Here is a 25,033-nt window from a genome sequence, read left to right as displayed (position 1 = left end):
ACATTGTACTCTGACCTCCATGGAGACACCCCACTTCTACGCAATGATGCATGTATTTTACCACTAAAATGTCAACCCCCTATCCCCCAAATTTTTGACATGTATGTATATAAGCGCACAATAAACCCACAGTGATCATCTACACTACAGTGGCATCACAACAACAACAACAACATTTATGTATATAGCACATTTTCATATAAACAAAGTAGCTCAAAGTGCTTTACAAAATTAAATAAAAGGAAGTTAATATAAAACATAAACAAACAAGATTAAGCAATAAACACATAAAAAAAATAAACTAAACAAAGAAAAATGTAAGGTTGAATGGCCAGGAGAACAGAAAAAACAAAACAAAAATTCCAGTTAAGATGAAGAAAAAAAAAAAGCAAAATCTGAAGGGGTTCCAAGGCCAATAGACCACCCAGCAACCATTGGGCATGTCATGTCAATTGGTTTTGCTTAACTGGAAAAATTCAATTACACCCTCTATAAATCAATGAAAAAGTGGTGTCTCATGCTATATAAACTTCCAAAAGTGCAATGTTCTTTGCATGAAACAGTGCAGAGTTTTTCAGAATGTGTTTGCTTTAAAAGTAATTTGGTAATTGGTTATAAAGTATCTCTGCTGGGCTCTTACCTCTGCTTCTGTTTTAACTTTCAGCACTTTTATCTACATTATATAAAGTTCTCCAGATTCAGTAAGAGTAGAATTTTATAAATGAATGCATTTTTTTTTCTTTGAAATGTGGAATGTGTTTTTGATTTGACAGTGTTTTATATATTAAATTGTGACCTTTACAGAGGGACTGTGAAAAAAATCAAATAAAAATTACACAACACTTACTTTAATAAACCATGTTGAGTAACACTCATTGTTCACGGCGCCAGAGGGCGGTGGCCTACTACATGTTGTAGCACATGCAAGTAAAAATGTCACTGTGCTCTGCATATGTAGCATTATAGACTAGATAATGACAAACTATAGACAGTTTTGAAATTTCAGCTATCAAGTTTTTCTGTTATTCTGCATCATCTGCCTTTAATTCCTTGTTCATTGACTTTATTAGGGAACCATTAAGGTAGCTAACTCTATAGAAAAAGGTGACTTAACAAGAAAACAATAAGAGAATTGAAAATGATGACAAAATACAAATATTTCTAAATTTCTTATCAAAGTAAATCAAAGTAAATTTAGAAATAAGAAAGAAAGAATGAAAGAATGAAAGAAAGAAAGAAAGAAAGAAAACTGCAAATTAAACAATGTGAGGAAAAATGATTCAATGACTATGAAACTCGTATGGGAAAAAAAAATCTGCAGCGACAAGGGTCCACTAGAAATAAGACTGAAAAATACTTTATTATCTGATTCAACTTTGAGTTTCATGGTCAGACAAAGCTCTACGAACATATAATATTGTGTGCCTGACTGATGAGTTATAACGCTTTTTATTTAAACATATATTTTGAAACTTTATAAAAGTTTTTTTTTTTTATACTGAGCTTTAAAATTATTTCAGCACTGAATGGCACCTTGTAGTCACTTCATTCATTATCTCATCAGCTTCTAAACTTCAGTCCTGGGTATCTATCACAAGTGCTGTAGATTTTTGTTCCAATCAGTTTCAGTGACTCATTTTTCCTCTAATTAATTTCATTGCATAATTAGCTGGACTTTTCTTATTCTCTTACTAGGCTGACCCGCCTTTTAAGGCGACCAACTTTTAAGTTGACCACTTCTTAAGGCAATTCAATATGTAGATCAATTTGATATTTTATACAAACTCATTAATTTGGTTATATTACATTTGAGCAGTATTACTTTAATACTTGTAGTTTCTGTTATTTTTGTGATGAAATTTAAACTTTTTTTCTATATTGAGGTCGCCCTTTTGAACCTCGCTGATATTTACTACGCGGTGAGGCATTTGTACCCCATCAACATTAATTATTTCCAGAGACATAATTTTGTCTATTTTTCCAGCACATCGCGCACAAAAGCAAGGGAACGATGGGAGCACCAGAACTCTGCTCACATCATGTTGCTTTGTACCGCAAGCTGCAAGTAGTAAGTCTGTGATAAGCGGAATACTGCTACGCTTTCCAATCACGGGACGGAAGGACAATCCCGACCACTTTTATATAGTAAGAAAGAAGAAGAAGATATCGCACAGTCTGGAGAAGAAAATCATCTGTTACCTGGAAAAACGAAACTACAAATCTCATCGTGCATTGCAAAATGGATGGGGCGTGTGTGAAACTCCGCGCCTGCGTAGCACTCACGGGACGGAAGGACAATCCCGACCGCTTTTATATAGAAGGATTCTGCATTTACAGAAAGGTAGTAGTGTGAAATTTAAATTCATAACAAATGCAGAAATGTTTTATGCCATAGTTTTAACTGCTGTTTATCATTTTTCATTTAATTCACTTTTTTTCTGTGGAGTTTGCTTCTTTAATTGTAGTCTAATAATGAAAATTAATGACGAACAGAGTAGATACCAATGTAAATGACCGAAAATACTGACTAGGCTGCAGCTACTTCAGTTTCAGATCCACTAGCTTGATCTTTATGAAATAAAAGCTTATTTCAGTACACCTGGAAAAACAGAATAAATATTATGATAACAAAGAGGTTAGGAGCATGCACTGATACAGCGCACTGCTGCACCCACCACATGACAAATCAACTCAGGATACCAGATTAGAACCAGCCATGCAACAGGTGACACCTCAGCACCGCACTAGTTCAGATTGAATGGAACAGACTGAGGCTTTTTATGGTGGCTGGTGTGCCAATTCTGCCACCAACCCCCAAGCTTTTCCTGCAGGTTGGAGGGCCTACATGCAGGGCTGGATGCAGATTAACGTCATACCCAGGACGGGGCAATTGCAAGTTAAGGGCCTTGCTCAAGTGCCCAATGAAGTAGAGTCACTTTTGGCTCTACTTTACTGGATTCAAACCGGCAACCTTCCAATTGCCAGTGCAGATCCCTAGCTACAGAGCCACCAATCCATGTTATACACATAAATGTTTCCTATAGTCCAATAAAATTCAGCAAACCCAGTTTTGAAATTTCAGCTATAAAGTTTTTTCTGTTATTCTGCATTATCTGCCTTTAATTCCTTGTTCATTGACTTTATTAGGGAACCATTAAGGTAGCTAACTCTATAGAAAAAGGTGACTTAACAAGAAAACAATAAGAGAATTGAAAATGATGACAAAATACAAATATTTCTAAATTTCTTATCAAAGTAAATTAAAGTAAATTTAGAAATAAGAAAGAAAGAAAGAAAGAAAGAAAGAAAGAAAACTGCAAATTAAACAATGTGAGGAAAAATGATTCAATGACTATGAAACTCGTATGGAAACAAAAAATCTGCAGCGACAAGGGTCCACTAGGAATAAGACTGAAAAATACTTTATTATCTGATTCAACTTTGAGTTTCATGGTCATACAAAGCCCCAATGCTTTTTTTCAGCGTCCCACCAATACATAGCAAACAAACCAAGACACAAGAGCAATCCATTGCTACACTAATACTAAGCTGCTCTTCAAGGAACTAGAAAAAAAATTAAGTTTAGCTTGTTTTACAGTGTTTGAGTGCATACTAGAAAGAAAACCCATATTACAACTGCATTAGTTGTTTTTTTTTTTTATTTATTTAGTAATTACAATGTGAGAAATTGGACTATTTTGTGTCAATCAATCAAGTAGCACCTTTGACAGTGTTGCATCCAAACGCATCTTACGAATGACAATATGGTCTGTTCATTATAACATAACTATCTTCTTCTTGAAAGTAAATGTGAATATCTAATTAACATGGATGGACTGAAAATTCACCAAAGACATTAATGTAACAAAGATTGTGTCTGTGACTTGAATAGAATCTATGTATGATAGGATGTAGTGTGGTTCTTTATCGCAGCCGAAACTGTGCTTTTGTGGTTTGCTTCTACATTCTGTATGTAGCTTCTGCACATTTATTACTGTCAAGGTTGAGTATAAATAAGGGAACAGTGCAGATTGGGTGGGTGGGCAGAATAAAAACATGCAGTAATCAGCTTCTAGCTAATCGCTGCTTCCACAGCACTGCTAAGACGTGGCAGTTTGAGCACAGAAGCGAGTAATGGAAGGAAGAAATCATATCTGAAAATAACTTGCTTTTTGTATTGACTGCGGAAGCCAGTAGTGTTGCACTGATAGCACACTACATTTGTCAGCTTTGGAGTATTACAACACCATGGTAAACATAATAAACATTCTGTTTTCATTTAAAAATATGTTCTCTTGAACTAAAAAAAATAAATATATACTACACAAGTCACAGAATTGGAGGCATCTGTTACAAAACATACACCACACTGATACCAATATTAGCTAGGAAATTAGTTTTTTTTAATTTGCTGTTTTCTGTTAGAATATGCACAATGCACATATTGCTTGTGCTATACTTCATATTTGTTCTTATTTTTTTTACAAATGAGTAATTAGAGACACTTTTAAGCTATTCTAAAAAAATATGCAGATATTGCACCTTAAAAAAGGTAGATGACAAGAATTAAAATAAAAGATAAAAGCAAAATAATAAATAATGAATAAATGAAAAAGTGTAAATGATTATGACTTTCATTATTTATTTTTTTTGCCTTACCTTTCCTGAGGCAGGGCTGGATTTCTTTTCTTTCTTTATAGTTCATAGAGAAAAATTATTGTGTTCTTGTGAGTGCACAACGTTTGCAGCTTTTACTTATTTAATTAGGTATTGTTTGAAAAAAAGTAAACATACCATACTACTACCAGTCTGTAAAATCCTGAGCAGGGGGCGGGGGAGCTGGAGCCTAACCCAACAAAATCCCTAGACAGGGCATCAGTCCATTGCAGAGTGAATGCATACACCACGGCCAATTTAGTGTTGCCAGTCCACTTAACCTAACTCACTGTTGGAGGAAATGTATGCAGAGAACCTTCAAACTCCATGCAGGAAGGAAATGTGAACCCTGGTCTCATTACTACAAGGAAACAGCTCTACCACTGCATCAACATGCAGCCTGTAAATATAAAATTACATTCTGAAACCCACTTCATCTAGTACATGACTGTGGGGATCAACAGGGGCAACGGGCACCAGTTCTGGACAGATTGCCAGTCTACACACACCCAGAGCCAAAATCACACTGGGCCGAATCACCAGTTCACCAAACAAGCACATCTTTAGAGATGTGCACAAAGGAAACCCCATGCAGTCAAGATGTGAACATGCAAACTCCAGTAGGTATGGAATTTGAGTCCAAAACCGGAGGCATTAAGCAGTAGTGCTAATCGATACATCTCTGCACCATCCCATCTCAAAAAAGGGTAGGGGTTGGAGAGACAGAGGTTAGGAGCATGCGCTGATACAACGCATTGCCGCAACCACCATATGACAAACCAACTCAGGACCCTAGATTAGCATAATCACTAGTTCAGATGGAATGGAAACAGTGTGAGTTTTTTTTACGGTGGCTGGAGTGCCAATATTGCCACCAACCCCCAGGTTTTCCCTGCAGGTTGGAGGGCCTACATGGAGGGCTTGATGTAGATTAACGTCATACCCAGGACGGAGAAATTGCAGGTTAAGGGCCTTGCTGAAAGGCTCAATGAAGTAGAGTCACTTTTGGCATTTTTACAGGAATCGAACCAACAACCTTCCGATTGCCAGTGCAAATCCCTAGCCTCAGAGAGATATTAAAAAAATACATTTTTCCACCACAATATCTAGGAAGAAGTCAGGTTAAAATATATTTAGATTGCATGGATGTTCTTTTAGCTGTTGTTCCTACAGTACTTGTACAGGCAATATTGTATTAGTCAGACAATAATGGTATGATTGCCGCACAAATACAATTGCTATGAAAGAAGAAAATATAAAAATCCTGGTGCTTCTCTTGTTAACAGCTTTTATGTACAGACCACTGAAGTTGCAATACAATACTAGAATACAAATAGCTATGCCAGCATATTTGTTAGGTATACATAAACTTTGGAAAACGTACATCGATAATTGTGGTATTTCTTTTCTCTTTAGCTTCAGGAATGCATTAATTAACTTAATTAATTAAATTAAATTCATTAACCTTAATTAAACTTAATTAATTTTTTAATTAACTCCGCCAGTCTCCATCCCTCTTTCAGACCTATGCTAGATGTGACTTCCAACAATCTCTCTATTGGATTCCCAGGATTTTAAACTTCAGTTCATTCCAAACCAACTGAATCACACAATCGCCATTTCTAAAGCTCTTTCCATCTTACATAATATAGAGAATACTTTCTCCCTTTTTCATAGTTGCACATACTGTACTAACCCATGCCCATAAAAAAATAAATAAAAAACTCAAAGTAGACGTTAGTCGACTTTCACCACACCAAAGACCATCTTTGTCCGTTTACTGTTCAGGGAGTGGATGTAGAGGTGGTGCACTTCTACAAGTACTGTACTTGGGGTTCCACATCAATGATAGGTTGGACTGGTCTCAGAACACACAAACACAGAGGAACTATAAAAGAAAGGGCAGAGCAGCCTCCTTTTTCTTAGGAGACTGCGTTCCATTAATGTGGGAAGTGACATCCTTGACATCCATCACTTCAAGAGAGGCCCACCGAATCAACAAGCTAATTAAAAGGACAGACTCAGTTATAGGACACACTCTGGACCCCCTGGAGATAGCAGCAAAGGAGAGAGTTAAGACAAAACTGAGTTTCACTTTAAACAGTATTAAATGTCCTCTCTCTGACATTCTAATACAAATTATTCAGCAGAAATGTATGCCAAGAAACACTGCTAGGGTTCCTTTAGACCAACAGCAATGCGTCCATATAATGCCTCAGTGTGACCGAAATCAAAAATGTTTTTTTCTTTTTAGTCATTCTGCTGTCTGTTCAGACCACAGGGTGTATGTGTGTGTATATATTTATTTATCTATCTATTAATGTATTTATTTATTTAAAGAGATTATGTAAAAAGACAAATTTCCCCCAGGGGACAAATAAACTTATATCTATCTATCTGTCTAGCTATCTATCTATCTATGCTCTACAATCAATTTTTCATTCATGCAACCAGCGAGTCCACGATTTAAAAGATGAGTAGTTTTTTGTTTATGTGTATGATACAGAATATATTTTCCACAGTGTTAATGGATAAAACAAATACTGTCAGGATTAAAGAAAGAATGTTAAACTTTTTGCTATTTTTTACTTCCCTTTTTATCAATCGCATCACAGTTTGATTCATTTTATATTGCTGGTTTGTTATGTCACTATGTGCTGCTTGGAATCAGTGATGAACAAATGCTGTGACTTCAACAAAATCACAGAAATATTCGTAAACTTAAGACAAACTCTGCAAAATGCACTGAAGTCAGTGGGGAATGGGGAGCTGAACTAGTTTTGAATGGATTATAATGGTGTGATGGTCTTTTAACTCTTTGAGGGCTGAATATTTTTTCCAAAAAACTAGGTTTTCTGAAAAGCACACAAAGCAATTGTTTCACACATTAATCAACATAAAACATCTGTTTTTATGTGCAGTAGTTGCTGTTGGCGTATGTTTGGCATCTCTGGTGGCAGTGGCTGTACGGGGGCACCTCGATGGTCAGCAGGAATGCATGGTGGGCAGGCTGTTTGACTGTCCTTGCACAGCAGGTGGGTGGCAGTTGCAGTGTGACGCCATATGGTTTGTACCTCTTGTCATCATAAGTGGTGGTCCTCCCAGGTGAATGCTGCTGTAGGTCCATCAGCTACACAAAAGTGTTCAATGCCATTTTAGAGGCTGTTTACTCTTCACTACTCACGCACGCGCAGGGAATCGAGGCCAAATCAGCAAAGCTACATAACTTTCCATCAAGCAAAGGGAGTCAAAATAAAAAGTAAGGCAAGTTTTGTTGCAGTTTACAGCTGATTATTGTCCTCTACCCCTGAATTTTGACAAAAGTCAACATCAGCCCTGAAAGAGTTAAGAGTCCCTAAGGGCTAGGAAAGCACCTGCCAATGATTTTATTTTTTTTCTCCAGCTTTTTTTTTTTTTTTTCTGTCCACCCTGGCCATCGGACCTTACTTATTCTATGTTAATTAATGTTGACTTATGTTTATTTTTTATTGTGTCTTCTATTTTTCTATTCATTTTGTAAAGCACTTTGAGCTACATTTTATTGTATGAAAATGTGCTATATAAATAAATGTTGATTGACTGATTATTGTGGCCAAAAATGTGATCTGTGCTGTGAGGCAGCAGTGCGAACCACTGAAATCCACCATGCTTCAAACAATAAAAAATCCAGACGTGACATACATTACAGACAAAATACAACAAATTGACCACAAACTACCAACAACTAAATAACATACAGATCATTGTGCTCAGTGAGTTCTAGATCTGGAACACAAACTGGCCATACCAGAAGCCAGATTGGCTCTTTTAATTATTTGAAGTAGAGGCTGCATGCATATCTGGAAAGTCTTTTTTGTTTCCCATATATCTGTGCAAATGATTCTCAGTTTTTCTTCCATCAGAAGAAAGAAACAGCTCATAAATAGTAATAAATCTTTCGTTATTATTATTATTTCACAGGATTTTCTGATCAGGGAAGTGGGAAGAGGAGGAGGGCTCTTTTAAAGCTTGTTTTGACTAGTAGCTGAGGCACATGGATGCAAAATTAACCTTGCAGTGTTGCTCTGCCAGCATACAGGGATCAGTATTATATATCTGGGGGCACCACTCATAATATTCTCATTATGGTTAGCTAATGTACCCCTTTTTTAAAATGGATTTTTTAAACTGATTATGACATCAGCAGATTGGCAACAGTGATAATGTAGGCATATGTAAAAGTTCTGTGCATGGCTGCTACAGCTCTGTGTTTTCACACTGGCCTCACATAGCTTCATGGGTCGCTGGGAAAAAATGTCTAAGCCAGCCGCACTGCACCTTTCCAAGAGAACATATCTGTGAACAAAGTTACTGGTGAAAACAGCATGTTAGCTGTGAAAAAATGCTTTGTTGAGTTTTGCTGCTCAATATTACTAGCCCCAGCGTCTATGTTCAAGGGCAGGTGACAATTTAAGATTCAACGTCATGTTAAAGGGCATCTGATCTTCGTTAAAGTAAAGGCCTCACTAAAGAAAAAAATATATTTCTAGGCAAAAATAAATTAGATAAAAATGTATGCTTTGTCACATATCTGCTTTGTAGCTATAAGGTTTGTTTGGCTCCTTGAATCAGAATGTAAATCTAGCATTTTGGCCAGTGCTTGCCTTACTGTTTCTTGAAATGATCTTTAAATTATTCATGGCTGCTCTACTTTCTTCTTTTCAATTTCAATCAGCTTAGCTTAGACTGAAGCAACTGTCACACTGGCCCAAACTGACAAGTTACCAAGCTAGAAGGTCCACAGTACCCCACAGGCACTTCTCGGTTGAGCAGTGATCACCAACTGATACCTTGGCTCTAAATAATCTTGACACAGTGCTGCCACTTATGAATATTATTTCCAGTTGCCCCATGAATCCTCACGAGCACCAATAAGATTAAATTTTAAAAAAGGGCATTCCAGATTGAATCTGAATGGAAGTCTATGATTTCCAAAAAGTTACTAAAATGGATTTTGAAGCAAGGAAGAATAACCTCTAATACTGTTTTACGACAATAATGACTTTTGCTGGTTATTATGTTGCATGGAAATTATGTCATCACCTTGCTAAAAGATGCTTGTACTGTCCCCTTAAAACAGAGCGATGGGAAAGGAAATGAAAAACAAAACAAAGTCTTCTGATGCGTATTGGTCAAGTCAGAAAATAAGAATACTAGTTTCTTAATCCACAATGGCAACCAAACTCGAAATCAGAGAAAAATATTGTGCTCAATATTATTACCAGGACAACTCTACATAACTTTCATTCAGCAGACTCTTTTTAAATGTATTCAGAAACTTGGACAATACTGAAAGCATTGTGTATTTTCAACTGCCATCACCTACAGGATATAATATTAGCTTGACTACCCACTGCTACCCCGTAGCAACCCCTCACCATGTCTTCCCAATGCAAAAAATTCAAGACAAAAATCATGTCACAGCATTAATGAAAATAATAATAAATCAAATGTATTTATTCACAGGTAATCATAAAAAAAATCTAAATAAACCATAACTGAAAACTCCATAATACAGGGAATACAGAATGTATTGTGCACAGATAGTATAATGTGAACATTTAGAAAGACTTTGGAAGCAATGTGCAAGCATCCATAATCATAACAATTGACAATTAAATCATTTACATTAATTAAGGTAGATAAAGAAGGGCAGCAGACAAAAGTAAGAAATGTGGCATGAATTAATGATCAATTTTACATACTGTATGCACCCACTTTTTGCTGATTAACATCAAAGGGCAGATGTACATAAAATACAGGTGAAAATAATAATGTATGTAATGAAGTAACAAAATGAGGTGGTATATGGCCTTATCTAAAAGAAAACTAAACTAAGTCAAAAACTAACCAATGCAGTACAATGGGTGCTAAACTTTGCCTGAAACCTGAGCAGGGTTGGATTCCAGGGCAGCAGACCTGACAGTTTTTCCAAACTGCTAGATCTCACACTGTTTGGCTAAAAAGTTTGCACTTGTCAGGGACAGCAATTCATCTTTGAAGCCTGCAATAAGGTGAAGGAGGTTAAAGGAGAGCCTTTCGAAAATATGAAAGTACCTGTTTACCATGTCAGTAATGTTGAATGCAGCTTTTACGACTTGGTGGACACTACTATTGCATTTAAAGATTCTCTCAGGGAGGAGAGCGGTGTAGAAGGTAGTTTTTGATTTACATTATAGAATATAGATAATCACCATAGCAAGCATTATACAAGTAGTACATTATTGCAATAAAATTATACAGTAAATTCAGAAAGTATTCAGATCCCTTCACTTTTTGCATACTTCATTGTGTTGTAGATTTAATTGTCAGGTGAGAAATTTGCCATTATTGTTCAACAGTCTGAACTCAATAATCCATAATGACAAAGTGAAAACATGTCTAATCTCTAATCTCTAATTTATAAAATTAATTCTGACCCTTTGCCATAGCACTCCAAATTGTGGTCAGGTGTATCGTGTTTGTTTTTATTTTCCCTAAGATTTGTCTACAACTCAACCTGAAACCAGTGGAAGAATGAATGAACTGGACATCTTGTAAAGATCCCACTATTCACACTGTATGTCAGGATAAAAACCAATCCATGAAGACCTCCATTGTAGACCTCCGAGATAAAATTGTGTTGAGGAATAAATCAGGGTAAGGGTATAAAACCATTTCTAAGGCCTTAAGTGTTCCCAAGAAGTGTAGTGTCCTGAATAATTGTGAAATGGAAGAAATCTGAAACCACCAGGATTGTTCTGAGAATTGGCCATCTAGCCAAACTGAGTAACTGGACAAAAAGGACTTCAGGCAAAGAGTTGACCAAAAACCTAATGGTCTTTGTAAAAGAATTTCAGAAGTCCTCCACTGAGATAGGATAACCTGTCGTAAGGGCAACCATCTCTGTAGCACTCCATCAATCAGGCGTTTATAACCGAGTGGCTAGATGATAGGGAATCCATTCCCGGACAGGTTTATCCATTCCCAGGAATTCTGGAATCCCACATGTTATTCCCGGGAATCCCGGGCTTCCGGGGATGACACAGTGCACGGGTATCTCACATGTGAACGGTTTTAGAACGACCGACACTTATCTATACTAATAAAAGGCAAAGCCCTCACTCACTCACTCACTCACTCACTGACTCATCACTAATAACTTCCCGTGTAGGTAGAAGGCTGAAATTTGGCAGGCTCATTCCTTACAGCTTACTTACAAAAGTTGGGAAGGTTTCATTTCGAAATTCTACGCCTAATGGTCATAACTGGAAGGTATTTTTCTCCATTAACTGTAATGGAGTTGAGCTGGAATGATGTGGGGGGGCGGAGTTTCGTGTGACATCATCACGCCTCCCACGTAATCACGTGAACTGATTGTCAACGCAGTGCGTAGAAAACCAGGAAGACCTCCAAAAAGCGCTTAAGAAAACATGCATTATATAATTGAGAAGGCAGCGAAAAACAATAAGAAGCGAGCGAGTGACATATACTACCATATTCATGAGTGTTGCTGCCTCGGAAAGAAAGAAAGGTGTAAACCTAAACTTTAAATTAAGTTCATAGACAGGCTACCGCTGGCGTTTCACATGCCCACAGGTAATGCGGGATACAAGTTTAATGAGAGGACGCAGGATATAAACGAGAGTTTTGATCACTTTGTAACTAAGTTAAAATTGTAGGTGAAGGGGTGTGCTTATGCAAATTCTGAGAGACTGTGTTTGTGGGGGATTGACAGTTAAAGGCGGTGGGGAGTCACGTCATCATCTCCCCTTCCATTCATCTAATTTCGGTCTGAGCTGAGCTCCGCGGCTAATGCCGTCTTCAAGCAACCGTCAGACTGCCACCAAATACTCACAGAAAAATCCACAAGTTAATACACACGCTATCTCTCGAGTTTCTCCACACTGAATCCTCCAGGCACTACTTACAAAAGGTCACATTGACAATCGTGTTACGTTATTTTTAAAATCTTTCCTTTTCTTAGCACAAGCACAGCTGAGAAGCTTTGATGCATGTGCTCCATAACGCGTTAAAAAATAATGCATTTAATCACACTTTGCATTACAAGCAAAGGGGAGCTTTTGTCAATGCATGATTTCCTGGTACACGGATTACATTGATCAGCATCCCGTTTCATTTTACCCTCGCACTACCTTAGTTTGAGAAGAAGTATGAAAAAATATGAGGTTAACACAGAAAAACATCACCAATTCAAGCTTTATGAATAATCGATTCGCCATCAATAATTGTTTTGTAAAGCCATCCTCCTTCCATTTTATAATTTTTCCGCCAATAGCCATGATTAAATGAACGGTAAATAAAGTAAGAGCAAAGCGAGGGTGACTTATTTAGGCAGGCATATATATGACAGCAACACTCATGACAATGTCAATCATGTTACGTTATTATTAAAATGTTTCCTTTTCTTTTCATTACTTCTTTAACACACTACTTCTCCGCTGCAGGTAGCGGGATTTTGCTATATATATAATATATGAATGACCTCCAAAGAGCGCTGAGACTTTTGATATCATGAACGTGTCTGCAAAAACTGTGGTCTCCTGCCCAGCAAAGTCGAGCAGCCAGCGCGCGCATAGCTGTGCCGGCCTTTGAGACGCTGACTGCGCTTCTGCCTTAAGTCAAAGTGAGCACTTTTAATTTTTTTCATCCTCCCCCTGCGCTATAGCCCAGACAAGTGCAAACACGGGACCCCTTTTCTACACCACGGAAAAATAATATTAAGGCGATTCACACTTTCTTTTGCACGTATACGATTATGAGGTCATCACCTCGGATTAGAGGACTGACACTGCCATCACAGCTGATTAATGGCAGGGACGTCTCACCAGTCTACACAAGACCCACCGCGACTGTCCCCAAAAGGCGATCATAACGTCAGCGAACACATCTCTCTATACTATATAAAAGAAAAAGGCAACTTTCCTTTCTTTACACCTTTTATCCCAAACCAAAGCCTTTCTCTCTTAACAGTGCAGAGGACACAAAACTAATTTTCTTTAAATGCCGGTAAGGCACATTACCAGAGGCACAAATTTGAACGCTCACATAGAAAATGTAATTTCTATACCACAGCCGTCGTGTAGCGCCTTTCAAAAGGGATCTACTACCGAGAGATGATCCATATATATTTTAGCTGCTGTTAGTTACTTACCTGTTGTGTTACACAGTCTTTAAAATGTAGTTTACCCGCAACCACTCCAGTAGGGCTCAATGTACCTGTACTTCTTAAAACGTTAATGTTTTACTGTTTAATAACTTATAGACTATATTTTATTATTTTTCCCTTGCACTCAGTGACCAAAGCTATACACACACATATAGACACATACAAACATACACACAAGTATATATATGTGTATATATATGTATGTATGTGTATATATATATATATATATATACACACACCCCTATCTACATTATATATATATATATATATACATATATATATATGCACACACACACACATACATACATACATACATACATACATACATACACACATATATATAATTTGTGTGTGTGTATGTATGTGTGTGTGTATATATGATGTAGATAGGTATGTATATATATATGTGTATATGTAGATATGTATATATAGATATGTAGATATGAAGATATGTATGTGTATATATATGTGTATATATATATATATAAATGTATGTATGTGTGTGTGTGTGTGTATATATATATATGACAGCAGCAATCCAAGCTTTGAGAAAACAGTAAAAGGAGGCGTGTCAGACGTGTGGTACATTTTCTGATGCAGCTACGAAAACAACTTTGTGACGCTGCCGCCAAATACACAAAACAATTACTTTGACAATCATGTTACATTATTTTTAAAATGTTTCCTTTTCTTTTCATAACTTCTTAAACACATGACATCGCTGCAAGCTGGTATTTTGCTATATATATATATATATATCACAGCGACACTCATAACAGTGACAAAACAATTACATTGACAATCATGTTACGTTATTTTCAAAATGTTTCCTTTTCTTTCTCTTTCCTTCTTTAACACACTACTTCTCGCTGCCAAGCGAGTATATATATATATATATATATAGATAGATAGAGATATATATATATAGATAGAATGAGAACAACATATATATATATATATAGATACTGTAGATATATATATATATATATATATATATATATATATATAGATAGATATGAGAACAACACTCATATCAATGACAAAACAATTACATTAACAATCATGTTACGTTATTTTTAAAATTTTTCCTTTTCTTTTTCGACCTTCTTTAACACACTACTTCTCCGCTGTGAAGCGCGGGTATTCTGCTAGTTTTTAATAAAACTACTGCAATATGTTGACACCAATAAAAGACTAACCTTATCTACAAGCAGTTCATGCTGTCATATAAGTACATGTATCTAGATCAGGGGGTGCCCACACTTTTTCGGCTTGCAAGGTACTTTTAAAATGACCAAGTCGAAATGATCTACCTACATTAATAATATATATATATATATATATATATATATATATATATATATATATATATATATATATATATATATATATATATATATATTGAATAGTTTTACTGTCAAATAATGCAAAGTGCACGCGACACGTGTTTCGCCCTTTACGTTGTGCGTCGTTTATTTGACAGCATGTAGATCGGGTTAACTACATTCATGGCATTCGTAGTCTGAATCACAATCTGATTGTATGGGTGCATGTGGGATGACCAGTGTGTTAGAAGAAAAGAGATCACAGACTGGCCGCCCTGTATGTCAATCAAGTGGCAAACGCATTAAGGAGGATATATGTTAGACTAACGTTGAAAAAAAAATTTTTTTAAAGGCAACACTATCTACCTGATCAGATACTGATACACTAGTTCTAAACAACGCCTGTGCTTGCCGTTGCTCTGAAACACCGCTATTTGCATCCAGTTTCTTGTCATCATTCTGTGATGGCAGGTTTCTTGGCACAGATAATGTGAATGCAACAGACTGACGCATTGCAATTTCAAGTTGCTGTTCAAAGCTGTTGTTTGACAGACGTCAATGAAGTCTGCCCTGTCCCGGCATTCGTGAGCTGCAGAGTGTAGACTCCTCCCAGTCCACTATACTCAGTCTTAGTCGGAGCCGTGAGACCGACGACTGCTGCTGGTTGACTGAATTAATCGGCAACACACTACACCATGGGCCAAAATACCGTGCCACTGAATTATTTTCAACTATAACTCTGTTATTTCTTGATTGATTTTTACACTTTTACACGCTATATATGCGAGTTTGGCCGTTCCCGGTTTCCCGGGAATTACAGCAGTTTCCCTACTAGATGTAAGCTATTCTTACCAAATGACATTTAAAGGACTCTGAGAGCATGAGGAAAAAGAATCTCTGGTCTGATGAGACAAAAATTTAACTCTTTGGGTAGAACTCCAAACACGATGTGTGGCCAAGACCAGGTATTGCTCATCCCCTGCCTAATACCATCCCTACAGTGAAACATGGCCAGGACAAGGAGAATTGAGGGAAAAATGAATGCAGCCAAATACAGAGAAGTGTTAAAAGAAAATTAGCTTGAAAGTATACACAACCTTAGACTTGGTCGACAGCATACCTTCCAGCACAACAATGACCCAAAGCATGCAGTCAAGACAATGCTGGTGTGGCTTCGAGACAAATCTCTGACTGTCCTTCAGTGACTTTGCCAAAGCCCAGACTTAGACCCCATAGAACATTTGTGGAGAGACCTGAAGATGGTAGTTTACAGGCACTTCCCATCCAATCCAACAGAGCTTGAGAGGATCTGCCAGGAAGAATGGGATAAACTGCCCAGAACCAGGTGTGTGCAGCTCGGACAGACTTACCCTAAAAGGTAAATTACTTACCTGTAATTGCTGCCAAAGGGACTTTTACAAAGTACTGAATTAAGGGCCTGAATATTTATATGAAAGAGATTTCACTTTTAGATTTTTAATAAATCCGCAAACCTTTCTGATAACATGTTTTCATTTTGGCCTTATACTGTAGGTTGTAGATTGAGTTAGAGTATAGATTAATGGGAAAAAAATTGCAAATTGATCAATTTAAAATAAAGCAATTACAAAATAAAGTGTGCAGACCATGAAGGGACTGAATACTTTCTGAATCCACTGTATATAGTCCCATCAAACTCTTCAAGGTATAAACTTTCTGCTTTGCATTGTATCCCACTGTGGCAAGCGGTAAGGGGTGGCATCCATCCGGGATGCCCAGAAGGACCAGAGGAGGGCTTACGCCTCCTCCAGACCACGAGGGGGCGACCACCCTGGGTTATTTGGGGACCACGGGAACAGTTTAGAAGCTCAACCCTATAGGGGCCCGTGGTCAACGCCAGGGGGTGCCCCGATACCTGAAGAGCCCGGGTCCTCAGCACTTCCGCCACACCTGCAAGTGCTGGGGGGAAGAAGACCAGGGACACCCGGAGTGTTTCCGGGTGCACAGCCGGCACTTCTGCCACACCAGGAGTGCCAGCAGTCGCTAATTGGATGGCACCTGGAGCACACCCAGGTGGATATAAAAGGGGCCGCCTCCCTCCATTCAATGGCTGGAGTTGGGAGGAAGAATGACAGAGTCTTGGAGGAGAGGAGTGGAGGAGGACCTGAGAAAGGCAGTGTGAGAAAGGCCTGGACTTTGGGAGAGTGCTGGGGTTGTGTGTGCGTCATCTTTGTAAATAATGTATAATAAACGTGTGTTAGGTGAACTATCAGTGTCCGCCTATCTGTGTCCGGGCCATGCTCCACACCCATCTACCCATGTGACTGTGTGAGGACCTACATATTGAGCTGGGAGGACTGGATCACACAATAGGACTGAGGGCACAGTCCAGTTCAATCACAAATATAACTCAAAAGAGTAGGGGCCAATAGTAAAAGGAAAAATAAATGAGCATTTGATATTTTTTTTTTGTTTTTATATTTTATTGATTTTATTAAAATCAAATAACATTCCAAAAAAATAAATCATGTTTTTCAGAAATAGGTTTGAAACAAATCAACCCCCACCCCTGAGAAAGAGAGCTAGGCAAGCAGAGTAAAACTTTAAGCTAATAAAAATAAGTAAAGAGATAAATTAATAAATGAATAAAAATAGATGGAGTTAAAGAGGGGAGAGAACCTGCTTCCTCAATTTAAATATAGATCATTTGTTAAAGATGTTTCTTTTAGTTAAGTACAGTTGATATTAATTCTAAAACTTTGGAAAAAATCAAATCACAATAACAATTACAGTAAAATCCATCTATCCATCCATTATCCAACATGCTATATTCTAACTAAAGGGTCACAGGGGTCTGCTGGAGCCAATACCAGCCAACACAGGGCACAAGGCAAGGGTACCAGCCCACCACAGAGCGCACACACACACACACCAAACACACACTAGAGACAAATTAAAATCGCCAGTGCACCTAACCTGCATGTCTTTGGACTGTGGGAGGAAACCGGAGCGCCCGGAGGAAACCCATGCAGACACGGGGAGAACATGCAACCTCCACGCAGGGAGGACCTGGGAAGCGAACCCAGGTCTCCTAACTGCGAGGCAGCAGCGCTACCCACTGCGCCACCATGCCACCCTACAGTGAAATGACAAAGAATATTTGCTTAGAGAGGTTTGGTTTTTGGTCAGTATAGGAAGCTAGATGTGCACTATAAAAGTGACAAAAGCAACTTTGTCTTACTTTATAAAAAAGTCAAATATAACAGGAAAACTCTGTAAAGAAAATTGTGGAGTCTTTTTGAAACTCAGACTTGAATTGACATTGTTACCTGCCGGATTTTATATTTTTCAAGTGAAAAGCCATGGGATGAACCTGAGGAGGAGTATTATCAGTACCTGGACTGAAGGAGGGAGCCGAGGCGGAATGACTAATAAAGTTACTGTTTGCTTGTTTGCTTGCTGTGCTTGTGTGTTATAGAGTGGACGCTCCCAATTCAATAAAATGCTTGCTGTTCATGTTTGTGGTTAATAAAGCTGACCTTTCTGAACATTGTGACTTAGCCTCCTGTTTTGGGGTGTAAGACAGTGACTTGTGCATCACAATATACCATTCTGAAATACACTTTCTCTCCTGTAAATAGATAGATATTCATGTAGACAAGACACTGCTTGCTTCCTATCAGGTCAATCTCACTTTATCTGGTGTCAATGCCAGGATGCTTGTCTCACAGGTCAATGAGCAGGCCATAGGAAAAGCAATCCTTTTAAGATACTACTGTCCAGTTAGTAGGTCTGGTGGGCTTGAGTAAGCCTGTTTTAAGATAATGATTTTGCAAATATTTTATTTAAAAAGGGAGCAAACATAAGGTGGATAGCATGGACATAATATAAAATGAATGTGTAAAAACTATTAAATTGCTGATTAAAGCTCCAACTAAAGATAACAAAATTGGGGGTGGCGAAAAGTCTAAGGCACCGCTGCCCGTTGAATCACTAACTGACCTCATGTATTTTAGCAATTCACTGCTAACACTCCAACACCAGATATACTTAGGTAACTGTACAATTTATTTATGTTTTGAATAAAAATGTCACCTAGTACATTACAAATAGAATCATAAGTGAGATTTAAGCCAATTAAGACAATTTCCTACAAGAACACACACATAGTGTATTTGTTGTCTTTTTAGAGTGCTACATGATTACTGAAGTTTTATAACGGGCAGAAAACAGAAAAATATGCGCAACAGTCCTTTTCAAAATGTGCTTTCACTGTTTTATTTTTGTTACATTTACGACCTACAATGGACATCAAAGTGAATAAAAGGGGTTTGCTAGACTCACCTTCAAACACCTCCATTATCTGAACAGTGTCCCCAACTTGCAATGACAGTTCATGCTCTTGCATGGCATCATAATTGTAGATTGCTGCAGAAACAAGCATAAAAGAGACCATTAGATGAAGAACACCATAGCCTCTTATGAAAATAAGCAATCAAAATAGTATTTGTAGTGAAACTATTAGTAAAAAGGTTATTCAGTCACAATCAGATCTTCAAATAGAGTATGATTTATTTACAGCGTGTTGGATAAATTTTTACTGTTAGTACCTTATATAATTAGTTATATTTGAACAATAAGATTTAATTATATGAAAAGACATATGCCGGTCAGTAAGGTATCCATAAGATAAACAGAGTAAGTTTTCTGCAGATCTATTCTCTTCTTTCCCAACTCACATTACAAGATTGCACTGAGTCATTGCGTTAGGGTGCAAGTCAGGAATGAACTTAAGAGTGGATGCCAATTCATCCCAGAGTCGGTTGCATAAAGGTTTATTTAAATATATGGGAAGACATACCAAAGCAAGTCAATTTTCATTTGATATCATGAAATATTACAGTTTAAAAGAATTAACAAAAAAAAAAGTTTTTGTGAGTTTTCAAATTTGCTGAAGGGCCGTGGGCCACAGAGCAGTGACACACTCATTCTCGCAATGAAGCTTCCCAGCTAAGTTCTTAGGGCCTGTTTCAGTCTTGCACCAGCCAGCTTCTTTTCTTTAGGATTCTTCCTGCATGCATTACTTCAGGGTATGAAAGAAAATCAAATGCATGTAGCACTAATGGCAATCATCACATTTTAAGTTGTCTAGACACACTCTTTATTTTTACATTTTTGGACAGTGAAAAATGAGGTTGGAATTAGGTAGACTTTCATGAAATCATAACATAATCGATGAACTTGTGGGTTGCAAATGTGCTTTCAGCAATAATCTGGGCAGGTCTTTATCCATCCTATAAGTGGAGGGTGTAACCTCATCACACATTTACCATGTTTAGCATCTCGCATCTTTAATAAAATGCTTTTATTTCTATTGAACACTAAATATATAAAGATGAAAAAGAAGATTACGTGCTATAAAAGTATTACCTTTTCCTTTACTTATTTTTTAGCATATACTCAGTCACCAAGTGTTCAATGGTGCCTGCATGTTAAACTGTTATTTTATTGTGACATTCATTTCAAATAATCATTCAGTAAAAATTAACATTTAGCTACGTTGAAATGTAATACACTTACATTTACATCTACCCAAATAAAATTGTCATTGTTTGCGAAGGGAATGATATTTTTTAGAATTTAGAGTAAAACATCATTCTGTTACTGTATGTGCATATTTCTGTATATGTTAATGTGGTATATGGCCGGCCAGTCATCCCAGCCAATGCCCCCAGGCTGCCAGAGGGAGCCCTTCCTGCAGCATGGGGGCCACCAGAGGACGCTGCAGGGAGGCTCAAGGATTGTTTTCATTACAACCCGGAAGTGTGTTACAGTCACGGGGACAGAAGAAACGACGTACTTCCAGGTTGAAGAAAAGGAGTTTTTATCTGACCCGGAAGTGTTACCAGTCACATGGACAGAGAGAGCGAAACACTTCCGGGTCAAGAACTTTAAAAAGAACTCTGGGAGATCCCAGGGTGGAGCTGAGTCGGGTGGCAGGGTGACAACGCGTCTGGGAGAGTGGAGGATTGATTTATTGTATTATTGTTATTGATTAATGAGTATTGTGGAGTGGAGTGTGCTTTGTGCACTGTATAGTCTAAATAAAACAAATTGTTGGACTTTTATCTGGTGTCTGGCGTCTGGTCTGAGGGCTCAAGGGGACAACACCGCCCCCTATCTGTCACAGTTACATAAATTCTATTTATGTTTAAACATTACATTTTATGTTAAATGTTGCATTTTATTTTATACTTGTACAGCAAGCAAAGTTATTATAGGAAAGTGAGCTTAATAAATATAAACTGAAATGAGTTTAGCCATTAGATGCACCACATCATTTATGCATTTTGCCATGTATCAGAAAATGGATCAAGAATAAAATGTTACTTAAAGTTAAATTACAGTACTGTATATGGAAAAAAGGGATAGACAGGAAAATGCTCTAAAAGTTGGTTACTTTTAAACACAGCTAGTTCTTGACGGTCTCATCTTTGATGTCTTTGAATCTCTGTCAACATCAACATATAAAAAGTGACAAGTAACATTAGTCTTATTAAACTGAGTATATTTATCACTGTTTCTTAGAAATAATCCAAAAACACCAAGATTCTGCTTGAAATTCTCAATTTGGTGTTGACTTTCCTTAATAAGGCTATAAGTCAAAAAGGAGGTTCCTTGTAGTTTCATATTGTATCTCATTTTCAGGTGGCTTTCAGCTATTCATAATCTGTGAGCCTTTCAGGTACTTTAATGAATGTTTAACAACATTAATGGTTTACTGCCTGCCTGTGTTAGGACTTGCACTGCTAATGCACAAACAAGTTTTACTAAAGTCATCCCATACTTAACAATTACAAATTTACATAATCTCAAACCACAGCATGATCTTTAACTATGTATAGGCTTTGATATTAATTAGAGATGTTCCTTCAAGACATGTAATTCTGTATGTTTCTGTATCAAGTAAGTAATAAGTGATGTCTAAATGTTTTAAAATTGTAACACACAATCAGTTGATCCTGAGTCATCATTTTCAGCCAAGTACCAGTTTCTCTTAAGAGAAGAAAATGAAATCTCACTTATATTCAGTGCATTTAAGAATCATTTTTGAACCTTTCTTTATGGGTAAGCAAGTCCATTTGTCCCTGTTTAACTTACCAGAATCATTATGTGAATATTGCAAGTGCAATGAGTTTGAAAGTTAATGATATCTAAGTAAGCCTAAATTGTTTAGCCTATATTGGCAATAAAAATGCAAATTACATTATCTAAGTCCACTTTTTAATTCATTTAAACAAAATTCCTGCCATCAAAGAGTAATTCACAAAATGTACTATAAGCACAAGGCACAAGAATGAGCTTAGGAATTCTAATTCAATTACCCTGGGTTTAACTGTTAAAATTATATTAATTCTCAGAATTTGCTTCATTCATTAAAGGGTTGCTAATTCTAAACTAGCATCATCTAAAACAATAATGAATCCAGGGTCAGAAATGAACCTAATAAGTAGGTCTTTAGGGATGAGGGCAAAAAACAGAAATTGAAAGACAATGTACAATGTTAACAAAGGCACTGTTTGGATCTAGGTCTCTGGACATTAATAATTTCTAAACACATTTTTATTATACATCGTATAATATCAATATTCATTATAAAGTGAACAATAAAACTGGATGCTATTATAGATGAAGCATCTGCTATCAAAGGTCTTAGTTTTAACGCCCTAGAACAGACATCAATACCTTTCTACCGAGAAACCTGATATATGCCAAAGATCTAGTAATGAGAAAATTATTAATTCATTGATACAGAACTTTTTTTTTAGAAAACAAAATCCCTGTAATTTTATATTTCATTCAGATATAAAGGCACTGTCACACTACTCGTTCTTCCAATGATTTTTAGTTGCAGATTTTATTTACATAATCTTTACGAGTCGGTGCAGTCATGTCTGCCATCCCCAGTGATCCCGTCCAACCAGCCAGCAACTCACCCCAGTGATTTTATCTTCAGTCAGGGGTAAGCAAGATCCATCCTAGAGGTTCATGCTAGAGGTGAGGGTTTTTGTTCCAACCGAGTTGCTTAATTAGAAACCAATTCTTGGCAATAACACATCTTATTTAATTCCATGTTTTGTTAGTACTTTCATTCTGTCATGTCAGGTCATTTTTATATCCCTCCAGGACTTAAATTGCTCACCCCTGTCTTGAATTGTACAGGTAGGCTCTGTGTATGCATGAGCTGATAGCCAATGATCACACACTCAGTTACACAGATTGGTGCTACATTTTATTGTATTTCTTTAATGGTAAACAAATACATAGTCTAAGGGCCTCTAAACCTAATGAAATATGTTTCACTTTCCTGATTACTTTACGCACTAAAAACATAACACTTCCTGTCTTTAATTCTCATTCATCAGTATATCTCAATATTTAATGATTGAAATAAGGCTAATATTTCCTCATCTAAATTTCTTCACTTTTAGGGTATACACAGCTTAACATAATACTATTCAGTAACTTGGTTGCATCTTAGGCTACATCCTCATTGTTTCATTAAAAAACACAGCTGTTATTCTCCATTTTTCTCCTTTCGTCCACACTACTTCAGTATTTTTAGCCTCCAAAAACTTTTGAAAACATTCTCCAGAGGCACATAATTCTGAAAATGCCAGCTCAGCGTTGTAATGCAACCAGGTGAAAACACAGACTCTAACTGCACTCTGATTTGTTCATGCTTATTACTTAGCCCTTCCTTGATTGGATCCTGCTTGTTACAATGTCTCATTCCATGATTGGTCACCCATCATGGAAGAAAGCCATATTCTAGCATGGGTGACATAGAAGAGCTGCTTTCCATGGCACTGGTTGTGTTATTTTACTTTAAGCAATGTCACACTTGTGGACTTCAGAGGCAGCTCAGGGGTGTGACTAAGATTAAATTGCCAGGACAGGGACTAAATGAGTGGACTAACACTTCTTCTTCATCCTTTTTCAGATCCTCTGAAGAAAACAGCCAGACCTAATCTTCCTCTTCCAGTTCCTCACCACGCCCATGATGACCTAATTTCCAACAATTACCTCATTATCCCCGCCTCTTACTTCTTTGGGGCTATTTAAGCCACCTGCATAACCTTTGTTTTCAGTCTTTCTTTTGTTGAATATATTTTGTTGTTTTCCTGCACGATATATGGGGTGGATCCCCCCAAAAACTTTATTCTGCCTTGTCTCTCTTTTACAGCATCTATGGTAAATTGCTTTATATATAGTTTGAATATAGCATACATGCACAAAAAAAAAAAAAAAATTGCTAGTTGCTACAGTTTTGTGATAAACCCTGCATTACAATCACTTCAAGGATATTTTCATAGATGCATACAAATCCAGTGCAGAAGAATGTCTACATCATATTTTGTTAATATTGTGTTTTTGGTAATTTTATTGTGTATGGAGATACTTTTGGAAGCAATGTGAAAACACTAGTGCGGACAACAATCGTTTTCATTTAATGACACGATTTTTAAATGGAAGCATTGTAGTGTGGACATAGCCTTAAAATCACGTGCATATCTTAATAATTCAACTAATACACAAGAGAAAGGTGTATATTGCATAAATAGGATTTTCATGTAAATTGTAATGAAAGCATTTAATTGTTATAAGTTGCCTTGGTTTATTTGTCTCCTACACAGATCATGTATAGGTATACATTTTAGTCTTTTCATTTCAGGGTTTTTATTCTGTGTATAAACATAAATCATACTTAGCTAGTTTTTTTTTCAAGTTCACATAGCAGAATCTAAATCAGATTTCATTTTATTGTCCAGGTTCATTAATATTTATTAGGAATTTGTCTTGT

General features: G+C 37.0%; 1 protein-coding gene across 2 annotated transcripts in view; it reads right to left on the bottom strand.

Annotated features, from left to right (window-relative positions):
* Window positions 1-25,033, bottom strand: part of dock5 (dedicator of cytokinesis 5) — a 272,453-nt gene that overhangs the window by 172,413 nt on the left and 75,007 nt on the right. For both annotated transcript variants that reach the window (XM_039769628.1, XM_039769630.1), the window contains exon 2: window positions 19,513-19,596. In XM_039769628.1, the coding sequence (XP_039625562.1) occupies window positions 19,513-19,596 (84 nt within the window). The remainder of the gene's footprint in view (window positions 1-19,512; window positions 19,597-25,033) is intronic.

The sequence above is a fragment of the Polypterus senegalus genome, chromosome 11 (genome assembly GCF_016835505.1).
Source record: "Polypterus senegalus isolate Bchr_013 chromosome 11, ASM1683550v1, whole genome shotgun sequence".
Taxonomy (NCBI): domain Eukaryota; kingdom Metazoa; phylum Chordata; class Cladistia; order Polypteriformes; family Polypteridae; genus Polypterus; species Polypterus senegalus.
Note: the sequence above shows the minus strand (reverse complement) of the source record. Positions and strands in the feature narration are given on the sequence as shown.